We start from the raw sequence: 13,152 nt of genomic DNA, 5'->3' as shown, positions 1-13,152 counted from the left end.
GGTCTTGTCATACCAAAGTGTTAGTGTAAGTTAATTTAATTAAGACTAGACTAAAGACTACAACTAAAAATACACATAGCACAGGATGGCTTGCAGACAGACAATTCAGTTATTCTCCAAAGTGGAGTAAGCTTTTATTTTGTTTGTTTTTGTATGTTTCACCTTGTTAAAGGAACAGGCGCAATAAAGCCGGGATTTAATTTCACCCTAATCAGTCTCCATTAAATTTACCTCTGCACCCATCTCTTACAGGCATCTTACAAATTAAATGGTGATAAATTGGGAGAATCCTTGATGGAGAAGGATTTAGGAGTGCTTGTAGAGAGCGGGCTTAGCAATAGTGCCCAAAGACATGTAGTAACTGCAAAGGCAAACAAGATCTTATCTTGAATTAAACGGCAATGGATGGAAGGAAATAAACATTATGATGCCTGTGACGGTAACTTTGTGACAGGCTATTAATAATACACAACAAAAATATAACTTGGTTGAACTGGATGAGGCTTAGATATGATAAAATATAATTTATTCCTTGAAAAAGGTGAACACACGAGATATACAAATAACAGACAAAATATAGCACTTACTTAAAGCTTAGGACAAGAAAGCCATCAGGATACAGGATGGGCCATTTCTTCAATAATTCAGGTTCAGATGTAGACATCACGACAATACATGAAGATCATGAAGACCATGCATGAAGACATTTGAGTAAGGGCTAACTCTGGTTTAAATACCATTTCAACCCCCTCTCTTACAACCAAGGCGCCGAGCTGGCTAGAAAAATCTCTTTGAAGGAGATTTTGGCTTCCCTTGTAAGTGTGAAGACCGACACTTAAAAACATTCAGTCCCTTTGTTCCTGCCCTTAGTATAAACAATCAGGACAGTTAGCTTTTGATCACCGGGCTATGCGAATTCCTCAGGATGCCCTTCCTGCCCTATTTAGCATAGCAGATGGAGTCTGCATTTTTCAGAGCAGATCCAAAATCCCAGATACACTTTAATACCTACACATATTAAAATACCCGGTTCTGGTAGGTCCAGCGGGTCCAAGCTTTCCAGACCTTAATGCCGGAAGTGGTACACTATAGGGTCCAAGATTCAGCCCGCTGCGACCTTCGGAACCGGAGTTATACAAATACCACATAAACCGTTTCATATTTTATTATAAAAATCTCCGCTAAAAAGAAATCTCAGCTTTTCACTAAATCCCCATTGAAAACAACGGGCTCTGCCGCCATGGGTTTCAATGGAGCAACTCCGCCGTTGTAGTCAATGGAGTTTCCCGCCATAGACTTTCAATGGAGAAATTGCCACTATTGAAGTCTATGAGAAAAAACACCAATCTTTACATTCGTCCACACTCCGTCTGGCTGGTCGGAGGGGGCTGGGAAGGGTCATGCATTAAAGCCGGAACCTGGGCTACATGCCACCCAAATCCCATCCCCCTGGTCATTCCAGAACTGGAGATATGGACTTACACTTTTTATTATTTTACACTTAGTCGTTTTTACGCCACGCGGCTTTTCCCCAATGGAATCAATGGCCGGCGCCGCCATAGACAATGCATGGCGCACACCGCCATTAGATTCAATGGGAACGCCGCTCCACCATTGAAGTCAATGGCGCGACCCTCCTCCGCTCGACCCCTTACGGGGGTCTCTCATTCCTGGACCCAGTGTGGATTGTGTGTGGGGGTTCCTAGGAGCTAGGGACAAGAAGAACTTTATTCCCAGGGGCCCTAGAACTTAAGATTCCCACGCCAATTGTCTTTGAACTTGACTGAAGTGATTAAACTCTTCAAAGACATTGTATCCGCTTTTGCGGTCTGCGGTTTGGATGGCTGCCAACCTGTTTCTCGAGGCCGGCGTTGAGGAATCTCCATTGAAGTCAATGAGCCCATTGACTTACAATGGGAAACCGCCGCTCCTCCTCTCGGACGCCACCTGCTGGTCGTCGCTGGAAAACAGGTCCAAAACCGCTACTTCTGCTATTAGAAAGCATGGAGGCTCAATGGCGACCTATGGACGGCTGCAAAATGGAGCCTGAAAAGGCGGGAAAAGGGAACAAAGGTCTATAATCACTAAATTAACATTAACCCCTTCCCTCCCGCATCAACCCTAGTGTGTGTGTGAGTGCAAACACCAGGATAACACAATACATTTATACAGGGGGATAAACATTTGGATACTGAAGCAAGGTAAAAAACACATTACTGGACCTCAGTCCAGTTAACCCCTTGCGTCCCAGGTGAGAGTAGAGGGTGGCCAAATGGGGTGTAACCCCTTTAATCCCGGGCCAAATCCTCTCTATCATGACACCTCCCCTGCTCAATGGGTGCCTGGTGCCCCAGCTGCCTTCCCTGGCACTGGGACACCATTGGCGCCCTTTAAGTACTCAATAAGTCCTGAGGGGTTTGCCTGGCAAAATTGTCCTCCGGCATAGTCCAGTACATTGTCCTGGCCACAGTGGATAGTGAAGTCCAGATCCTGCTGAGCAGGGCTCCACCGTGGCCGCCGGGCATTCTCCTTTGCCTCCCTCTGCCCCCCACCCCGTGTCTGGTGAACCAAGTCCCTGTTGAAGGGGCCTCTCTGCAGACCAGGCTGCATACTGCCCAGAGACTGGCATGTCTCTGCACCAGCGAGAGACCAGCTATCAAGCACAGACCATCGCTGTCCTGTCAACCAAGTCTGGGAAAGAGCTATTTCACTATCCTGTAGGGACTCTACCTGCCCTGGCCCTGTGCCCCCCCCCCTGTAGCTGCTCCGCTATACCCTTGACTCTCCTTCCTGGCTGCCTATCTACCCACAGCCCCTCCTCTAGGAACCCTGGGGAATCCGTCAGGGGGGTCACTTCTGGCCAGTCAGAACAAGGGACCTCCTGCCTACCTAGCCCATCCCTAGCTTCTGCCAGCTGCCTGACACCCCACTGACCTCCTATCTCCCCCTTCTCCACAGTGTCTCCCTGCCTAGCCTCCCCTAGGCCCAGCACCTCAGCCCCTGCTGATGACTCTTGCTGCTTACCTCCCTGCAGCCCACCTGCACTCCTCCCCCCCCTGGGCAATCTTAACCCAGACACTGGAACTACCTGAGTGCACCAGGAAAAGAACAGCCTCTGGGGAGGAAAGTGGAGCACAGCGCAGGGCCAAAATACAGGAACCAGCACACCATAGGTTAAAACACTACTTTATTGAGCGACTAGGGGAGACACCAACAAAGGAGCAACCACCCACTCTGACGCGTTTCGGGCTAAGCCCTTTGTTGGTGTCTAGATCCCCGCCAGATGTCCTGAGCAACATCAGACCGTAGGGTGACTCCGAACAGCAATAGCCCTCTGCTTCAGCACAGTTTGCCCTTCAGGTCAGCACAGGCTGTAGCTCCCTGGCGGGGAAGTTGAGCCCCGGTTATGGTACGCAAGAATTCCCTTGGACACTACACCTAGCCTCCCTCCTTCTCTGGCATTCTCACTGGAATAGCTCATATCTTCCAGTTCTGCTTAGCTGAAAGCCTACTGCTGATCTCAGCAGCACCTCCAAATGTAACAGTGTTTCCCCCCCATCTCTGGGAGATTCTGCCATTACACAGTGTGGTGTGGTGCATACCTGCTGTTTCACAGTAGATCTGAGTCTCCCGCGTTGTTGTGGAGGCGAACAGGACAGGCTTCTGGGGTAGTAACCAATTTTTTCTCATGGTGACTCCGTCTCCATCTCTTGCAGGCCCCAGGGATGTGGGGACAATCCCTGCAGGAGAATTTAGTTCCCCTCCCCCTGATAGATTGTAGTCTCAGACATGAAGATATCTTTGAACATGATCACTTTACTCTGACAGCACACTCAGTTGGTACAGCATACACATCAGAGATCACTTCTTTGGGCTTCACCCTCAGGATGTACCGTGGACCTCCACTCCAGTCCAAGGGGCCCTGAAGCAGTCCTTGCTCTTCCCTTACTCCCTGGTGGAGTAAGGGATATAGTCTCCCATCCACTCCCCTAGAATACAGATTGGCAGAGCCCTGCACAATTGTTATGGATAGACCAGCCTCTCTCAAGGAGATCGAGGCACTGACTAAATTTAGCCGTACAGCTCCTTAAGTACAAGGGAAGTAGGTACCAGGTCTGAGTCCCTGATTGGACACACACAGGCCTAGTCGCACCACCTCCCCTGTCAATCAAGAAGCTACTGTGAGTGGGGAAACCCCATGATAACTCCTGGCAGCCTGCTCTTACCAGGGCTTATTGCCAGGAGGCAGCAGACTGGTAGCCAGAAACCAGTCCTGGCTACAATAATATATATATTCATTAATTAATTAATGTATGTATATTCTTTTTGCTCATGGCGCTTTACAGCAGCAATACAAGTGACAATAATAGGAGACATCATAGGAATAAGCACATCAGAAATAAAACATTAGGAAATGTTGTCCCGACCAGTCAACAATCTAAGTGATAATAATTCTCCTAATTTATAACACTGTGGCCTAGTTACTCCGCTGAAGTCTTCTGCCTGTTTCCGTGGCAACCGGTAGGGGAGGTTAGGTTCGTTGCTATGGAGACGGCGTACGGTCCTGCGGAGTGATTGCTAGGTAATGCGCTGCAGATCAGGCGCTCTGAGGGCACCTCAGCTACGTCACCAGCCTGTATGAGGACCGGCTAAGACCCCGCCCCCTGCGCATCAAATGTCCAAGATGGCGGCGGTGTTATTGTCCCGGTGAAGGGGGTGTAGGGAGCGAAACGGGAGGTCAGGCCCCGGGAGCAGGATGCTGAAGAGCACCGAGTTTTTCCGGGGAATCGAGTGCCCGTTCGGGGAGCAGGGCCCAGCCGGGGGAGAGCGCTGTCGGCGTCCGTATTGTCACTTTAGACACGGGGGTGGCGGCTCCGGGGGCCGGGCCGGGGGCAAAGGGAGAGCGGCCGGGAGCAGCGGCACCGGAGGAGGCGGAGAGGCCCTGAGCGGGGCAGGTAAACACCGCCCTGGACTGACTGAGGCCTAATAATGGGGGAGAGAGGGCTGCTTTATTAAGTGTGGACACATGAAATATGGCGCCGTACCGGCTGCCATATTAAATGCAAGAGTTGTGTTATGACGTTTGGGTCTGTCTTTATCAGGGTCTCCCATAATAAAAAATGTTTGGTACACTGTTAAATATTGGGACTGTCTTATTGCGGTGATGCCTTCTTTTGTAGGATTCTTCCCTATTAAGTGTATGGGATGCATTATTAAATATGGCTGCCTTAATGGGGCAATACCTAATTTATTAGGGCCTGCCATATTAAATGTGGTACAATATTAAGTATGATATTGTCTTAAATGTGGGCTGTTGCCTTATTTAACAGCGCCAACCATATAACATATATGGTATGCACTATTAAATATAGCAGTCTTTAATTAGTGGGGGATTTGTATGCATTGAGGTCCTGCCTTATTTTATGTCGAGGGGCTGCCTTATTAAATGGTACAATGTCTTATTTATTAGGGGCTCTCTTAGAGGAGAACTTTATTTTTTTGTGTGCTGCTTTATTACATGCACATTATTAGGCACATTATTTACATGTGGGGCTGCCTTGGTAAATGGGAGGATGCCTTATTTATGTGTGGCTTCCATATTAAATGTCTGGGGCATGTTATTACATATGGGAGCTGCTTTATTGGGGCTGCTTTATTTAGTGGGGGTTCAGTGAATAATGGCTAGCTACCTTAGGCTGCGCTTATAGCGACGGTGACGTCACACTGCAGTCGCTAAAAAAATCAAATTGACGACTTTCAGCGATCGCAACCAAGCCGACGCGTCGCTTTACTATAAGTGCATGCGACGGCAGCAATACGTTTGTTTTGCCGCTACGTTGCGTCAACGTCACTATAAGCGCAGCCTTAGTCAGTTAATTGGCAAGCTTGTAAAGGTCTAAATGTCTCCCAAAGTGTATACATTGACATGTCACCCTCCCACAACCCCAGACATTGGGCTCTGATGTATATTTGTAGGAACGAGGCAGCCGTGGTGTCCAGATGTATAATTTCTGGTTGTGGTTATTATGGCACCACAAGCTTGCCAACAAAAGCACTGTACAGGTGGAAAGAGCCTGTGAGTTACTGATATACACATATAATTACAATGCACCGGCAGGAATTTAGGTGACCTAGTGACACACAGGGATAACTTGGTGTTTAATGCGTCTGACCTTGATAATTAGGGCAATTATTTAGGATGTGCAACCTTGGAAAGGTATGACTGAAACGTGCAGAGATTCTGCCAGAGGGCCGCTGACTGAAAGGGTTAAGGAACAGAAAGACACCCCTCCCTGTATAATAAGGTTGAGGGTCTCTGTAAAGCTGCAGCTTCCCTTCCTCATAGAAAATGAATCTGAAAGCAGCGGTATCTGGCTTGCTGTGATATCAGGACAGGTGTTAAAGGGCCAGTCCCACATAGCGTGTCAAAACATTAACAGTGCAATCTGCTTCATTAGAGAGGATTTTATCCCCCGTAAAGTAAGTGTTTGACTTCTTTTATATTTTGTGAAGAATAAATGTGTTGGCTTTTGTTCAGGAACACTGAATTCAAGTATATGAACTACTGGCACTTCTGTTTATCAGTTTGGCTAATGATGGCTTCATAATTACTTTGCAAACAAAAGACACAGGCAGAAGATCCATTTATTCTTTGGTTTTAAGGACTGACAAACAGTCTGATCACGAAAAGACCTTAGATAAACATTGTTTTAACAATAAAAAAAAACACTCGTCTTTTTGTTTACAGGTGTAGTTCCTCCTGCGCTTGTGTTTGTTTTTTCGCATGTATAGGGAGTCCCGGAGCAGAGCGGTTAATTTCAGCTCATGGGACCCCGTTTGTTACCAAGATACTTGCCTAGTAAACTGCCTCCCATTCAGGGGAAATAAAATGGAGGTTTAAAATCTCTCATGTCACGCGGTCCAATAGGAAGCCGCATCTGTCGTAACTTCCTATTGACCCGTGTAATGCTGGGGATGAAACCCCTTGGTATCACACGAAGCAGGTGGTCCCTGGAGCTGAAATTAACACAGTTCAGCTCTGTAGACCCTGTGCTCTGTATTCATGTATTTTTTTTTTAAAAATTGTGCGTGTGGTAACTGGGAGGAACAGCTCCTTTAAGGGGAAAAATATATATTTCTAAATGATTTGTGGTTCTATTTACGTTTTTTATGCCCCTACCCTCCGTTTGCTTTTGTCCAAGAGTAGACTTTCCCTTTAAATGGCCAATCCCAGTCATTGACTTATTAGACACAACAATTAAATCTTTTTGTGATTTCTGCGTAAAGATTATCGATATTGAATTCCAACCATTATTTCCCAATTAAGCATATAGAAGCCATCTTGTTCCATCCCACAGAAACTAAACCTTAGGAACATGCTTTTCCGGGGCCCTACAATCCTACATGATAACATTACAGACCATTAAAAGTTTTGTTAAGGGGTGACACAGTATGTTTTCCAAACTACAGTCGCAAGTGCGCCTATAAAAATGGGACTGGTATGCGGGTGAGTCTCTCCTCTTTGGGATCCCTGTGTATCTGGCTAAGTGACAGTGCTGTGCTTTAAGCTCTCGATTCTGGTTGCCCGGTTTCCAAGGGGTTAAGTTTCCCTGGGACAGTGGGATTGTACCAGCTGTGAGTGCAGTCAGTGCTGGCTGCCTGTTATCTGCACATGGCAGCAAGGGCTGTGTCCGCCTAACCCAGCACAGACCTAATGGTGTGAGCACAGAGGCAGCAGGCATATGGAAAAACGCTGGGGCAAATGTACTCATTTCATGCTTACAGGGCAACAAGGTAAAGTAACTGATACCCCTTTTCATGATGGGGGCTGGATATTCATTATACAGTGTGACATGTTTCTGTAATTTATATCACTTTGTGTTGCGCTGCGAAATTTGTTAGCACTTACCAATCAAACACAACAACAAATATGACACCAGCACGACTTGTATATGTTAAACGTAAATAGAGTAAATGGTGCAATAGGGGAAAGAAAACAATAGACCAATTGTGAAATACTGCTAAACAACGTACACAAGAAGGGCCAGTAGACCAGTAAGGTCCCTTATATAACAGCGCTTAATCATGGTATGATGGTACCATATAACCAAAACAAGAAGGGCAGAGCTCAGGACATCCTTCATTTTAACTTTTATTTCATTACAAATTGTTTTTATATTACATCATATCATCACACTGTTTGGATGTCCTGTCTCTGCCCTTCTTGTTTTGGTTATACCGTACTATCATACCATGAAACGTGATTGAGTGCTGTTATATAGGGGACTTTACTGGTCTACTGGCCCTTCTTGTGTCCGTTGTTTAGCAGTATTTCACAATTGGTCTACTTTACCAATAAACAATGATAATTATTAGGCACTGGAAGTTTATAGATACTCGACAGCATGTTCATTATAGCTGTCCAGGGATACTCTTCATGATTATGCAGGGTGGCAGTGTGCTCATTGTCGGTGTATATAGATACTCTGCATCATTATAGGGTTCTTTGTCAGTGTATAGATATACTCAGCATAATTCTACAGTGTAGCATGTCTATAGATCTACTCCGCAGCTATTTATTAGCAGTTTATATAGATAATCTGCATCACCATACAGCACTGCATGTACCATTTCCCAGGCGAGATTTATATTTACGCCCTGTGCCACACAGTGCACCTTTAATCCACAGCTTTGCTGAAACTATAATATTTGCATATGCTTTTCTGGCTGCGTCTGTTTCTGTCAGGGTGGGCACATGTCAGTTGCAGTTTCAGGTTCTCTGTGTGTGTTTTTTTTAGAACATTGTCCTGTGTTTTGCGCAATGCTGTCAGCAAAAGGGTTAAACCTCATTTAACTGGTGCTCATCAATTTGTGGTTTGTGTTATTGGACATTATAGGGAGTGGTTATATGGATCGATAGAAGGCGTTGGAAGAGTTTTATATGGAGCAGTAGGAAACTTTTTATATGGAGCAATAGGAGGAGCTATAGGGAGCAGTAGGATTTATGTGGTGTTCTATAAAGCTGTAATATAGGGGAATATAAAATGCTGTAAAGCATGTTTAATATTGAGGTGTAATGGCTTCAGTTTCTAAACCCCGTGCTAGTTAAGAAATTGGTAAAACGGAATCCCCAGTGTGTGTTATCAGAACTTATGTCTGTGGAATTTTTTTTTGCTTTCTGCCAAAAAAACACCAAATCTAACTTTAGGAAATTAACAAAGTTCATTTTTAGTGTAGAGAACTGAAAACAGGCAAATTTCTATCCCTTAGGGGTACACTTTTTTTTTTTTTAGTTTGTTCTTCAACATTCAATATATTGACTAAGTAGGTATGATGGGTATACTTTTGATTTTATGAGGTCTATAATAATTTATATACAATTTGAGAGCTGCCTGCTTCACATCCATTCACTCTTCCTCTTCCAGAGTATGATCTGTACAGCCCTGACTTCTCCACCACCCCCCCTTGTTTGGATGATGGTGTTTTGGGGGATGTTCCTGAGCCCAGCCTGGGAATCCTGGAGCTGGAGAGAGTCAACAAAGCCATTGAGGCAGCCAAGAGCGAGGTGGAGAGAGAGCAGAGGAAGTACGAGGAGTTGCTGGAAATGCAGAAGGAATACGATGTCTCCCTGAGCGCATCCGCGGTGTGCAACTCCTTCTCTTCACTGGAATACGATCCTGGGAGCTACAGGAGAAGCGGCAGCACCGATTACAATCCAACTCCGCTGGCTCAGCCGGTGAAGGGGTCATGCAAATACACCCTGGACGATTCAGATGGAGGTAAACACAAGAGCAGGTCCATGGAATACGTTCCTGCCGTAGTGACACCCGCCCCTAAATACAAGACCAAGCACAAATACGTCATTGATAACTCCAAACCTCACACAGATATGGAGTATGACCCCATGTCGAACTACTCGGCTAGGCTTTTAAATAAGGTGAAGGAGCAGAGAGGGACCAAAAGAAGCAGATCAGCCAGCCAAGAAGAGGGCTACACGCCTTCCGTCAAGAAGATCTGCAGTGCAGTTTTGATGCCGATGGTCTATCCTAGATTTTCAGATTCGGAACAGGAGACTGAATCGGAGTATCATCCAACACCTTGCAAACGTATTCCCTCAAAAGCAAGCGAGGGTGTTTCATCCACAAAGAAGTGCACCAAGACGCAGAATAAAGTTAAAAGTTCTCAAAAGGTGAAGGAGATAGCGGTGCAGTATGACATGGGAGATATCACAAAGCCCAAGATAAGCCAGTGCAAAGAGGCCAAGAAAAAGCCTCTTAAGTCTGCAGGTTCCAAGAGCGAGAAGGGGAAGGAAGAGTCACGAGCGAGGTCTACAAATACAGACTCCAAAAAGAGAACTGTGCTCAAGGAGGAAATGAAGAAAGAGAAACCCAAGACCCCCATGAAGACTAAATTGGAGATCACGGAGGTTAGAAATGGGGAAAGAAAGGAAGGGGGTAAGAGTAAGCCAAAAACAGACACTGGGAAATCTGAGAGAGTCAAATTCGAGAAGCAGAATTCAAAGAGGGAGAAGGGTTGCATTAAAACCACCCCGAGTAGCTCGTGCAGAAGCAAAAATGTAGGAACTATGATCAAATCGAGTACAGAGAAGGCAGGAATGGTTAAAAAGGACAATAAGAGCAAGGCAGGTGAGGTGAGGAATGGGAAATGTAAAGATAAGGATACAAAGTCTGAACCAACAAAAAAATCAAGAAGTCCTGCTTCGAGTAGAACTAAAGAGAAGTCGAAGCGAAAGCAGCGATCTCTCAGCCATGTGGATCTATTTGGGGATGAAAGCAGCGAGGAGTTGGAGGACAGGAGACGTGGCGCTAGCTTGAGCTCTGACGGAGGCGGGCACAGCGACACTGAGGGGGAGAGCCGTATGTACCATTGCAAGGTGACCTCACACAGACCCTCAACATCATCTGTCGACTCCTTGGAGATGGATTACTCCGTCTTGGAGAAAGACCTGGACTCCGACTCTGACCCGATGGAGGAATGCCTGCGTGTGTTTAACGAGTCGCATGATGTGAAGACTGAGGACAAGGGGAGGATAAGGAAGCAGGTAATATGGGAGCAGGGAACCCGAAAACTCACAAGCATGATTGTGATATCTGTCCATTCCCTGGCTATATATTTTCTGTCTCCTTTATTGTGATATATAGAGGAGATCCTATATGATGTCCCCTGCAATACAAGGTGACCGTGAGACAGAAGGGAGCAATGGCTCACCAAATCCGTCCCTCTCCCCGCAAGGTGACCATGACGCAGACAGAAGAGACCTACTGTATGCTCATCTGGCTGTGTCAAAGTGGGAGAGAGATTGAGTCGATTTTAAGACCCATTAAGTCTTTCCTTGACACAACACTAACTGTAAGGATTGGTGACATAATGACAGACTGGGCGTTTTTGTTTTTCTTTGCTCCACCAACTGCACAGTAATATATCCTTTTAGCTTATGTATATTTCCATAGTGGCTGTAATGTATGCAGCACGTTACAAAATAGATATAAGGATACCGGGAATTCTAATACAAGAAGTGCATTAAACATACAAGCATGTGATCAGAAAAGAAATCCCTGTCCTTTAGAGTTTACAATCCAACTGGATTTTTGGGAGACTTGGAGAGCAGGGGAAGGCGTACGTGCAATGTATGGCAATGCCTAGCTTTGATGTTGGGTAAATACCTCCTATGGGTGTGGAGAGAAGTGGTCAATACCTCCTATGGGTGTGGAGAGAAGTGGTCATGAGTCCATTAAGGTCGGTCCTTCCCTTTGCAGAGTGACGCACCTCTCTGCATCAGTATATACAATCACACGTGTATTTTTTACATCCTGTTGATCTCTCAGCATCATGAGGGCAGCGAGGAGAGTTCTGACAACGCTTTGGCCACTTTAGTCCCCGGCCAGAAGAGGAGGATTTCTCACGTCACCAACCCAACTAACGTGAGTATCGGAGTCCTTTCCAACAGAAAGTACTGGGGTGTTCCAGCTGCAGTCCCACTCATATAATTCCCTTTCTCCCCCCCCCCCTTTCAATTCACATCAAATATTCCACTGAAATTCTTTGTGTGTGTGTGTGTGTGTACACGTATGTAAAAAAAAAATAAAGTTATTGTTAGTGTATGTACGTATTTTTTATTTTTTTTAAATTGGAATAAATAAAACTAAATTTTAACATTTTTGTTAAAGTTAACCTTTTGCGTGTCCAATTTATGTAGCTGGCACGCTACGGGCCCTTGCGCTGCTTCAGGCCCGTCATGATTGAAAGCTTGTTTTCTAGAGGTTGACCGGGCTGCCTGCTCCATTGGAACCGCCGCATCATCCGGCACCCCCTCCCTCTCCAGTGCACAGGGAGTGGAGATGTTGCTGTCGTGAGTCGTAGCTTCTCCCCGCTCCCTCAACTGCTTAATGACAGTGTGCTGATAACTACTGGCCCGTTCCTCTCGTACTAATCACTAGTTCTCAGTGAGGGGTGTGGTGGTGTTCATCAGTATGCCGGCATTAAACAGCTGACTGGAGGAATTGGAAGAAGCTCTTACGCATGCATACACACACACATCACCCGACATGAAACCTGGGGAGATGATACAGCACAACTGAAGTAGTGAAGAAAAAGGTATGTGCTGTAGACCAAACAGTCCCATGTAGGACTGGAATATTGGTGTTCAGTTTTGAAGTGCAATACATTTTCCTTCACTTTAATTGTGCTGTGTCGTCGCTCCAGGCTCTGTGTCGGGTGATGTATTTCGCTTTGATGTACTTATGTGTGTACACCTTTTCCTTATCTGTATAAGTGACTGCGTGTGTGTAATTATTTTTTGTGTAATATTTAGATTTGTTTTGAATTTAGACAGCAATTGCTCTATATAGCTTTTTAATAAAATATCTTTATAATAGTTTGATTACTACATTTATCATATCAACTATATTTAAGATCACAGGCTTTTTTAATGTTCTTTGAAAGATCTAATTGCTTGTTCACTTCTTGCATGATTTTCAGCCCCTTTGCTGCCAAGGGGCCCACTGCCATTTTAATTTCTTTACCCTTGTGATGATGTCACAGACTTGTTTTTGGTTTCAAACCCATTTATTAGTTTTCCTGTCTCTTTGGATAATACCCTTTGCTTTGTCTCAAGCTTCTGAATTCTCTTCG

At 45.4% G+C, this 13,152-nt stretch overlaps 1 protein-coding gene across 5 annotated transcripts in view; it reads left to right on the top strand.

The window, feature by feature from the left end:
• The first annotated feature begins 4,642 nt into the window (after window positions 1-4,642).
• The window catches only part of REXO1 (RNA exonuclease 1 homolog), a 28,790-nt gene continuing 20,280 nt past the window's right edge, over window positions 4,643-13,152 (top strand). For 2 of the 5 annotated variants that reach the window (XR_012803515.1, XM_075611552.1), the window contains exons 1-3: window positions 4,644-4,955; window positions 9,426-11,062; window positions 11,847-11,942. Coding sequence is in view for 3 of the 5 variants with exons in the window: in XM_075611552.1 (XP_075467667.1) it covers window positions 4,757-4,955; window positions 9,426-11,062; window positions 11,847-11,942 (1,932 nt within the window). In the remaining 2 variants the exon portion in view is untranslated. Of the gene's footprint in view, window positions 4,956-6,525; window positions 7,795-9,425; window positions 11,063-11,846; window positions 11,943-13,152 lie in introns of those variants that run through there. The other 3 variants (XR_012803514.1, XM_075611550.1, XM_075611551.1) reach the window with 3 other exon arrangements.

The sequence above is a fragment of the Ascaphus truei genome, chromosome 8 (assembly GCF_040206685.1).
Source record: "Ascaphus truei isolate aAscTru1 chromosome 8, aAscTru1.hap1, whole genome shotgun sequence".
Taxonomy (NCBI): Eukaryota; Metazoa; Chordata; class Amphibia; order Anura; family Ascaphidae; genus Ascaphus; species Ascaphus truei.
The sequence above is the reverse complement of the archived record's forward strand: the minus strand, read 5'-3'. Positions and strand labels throughout refer to the sequence as shown.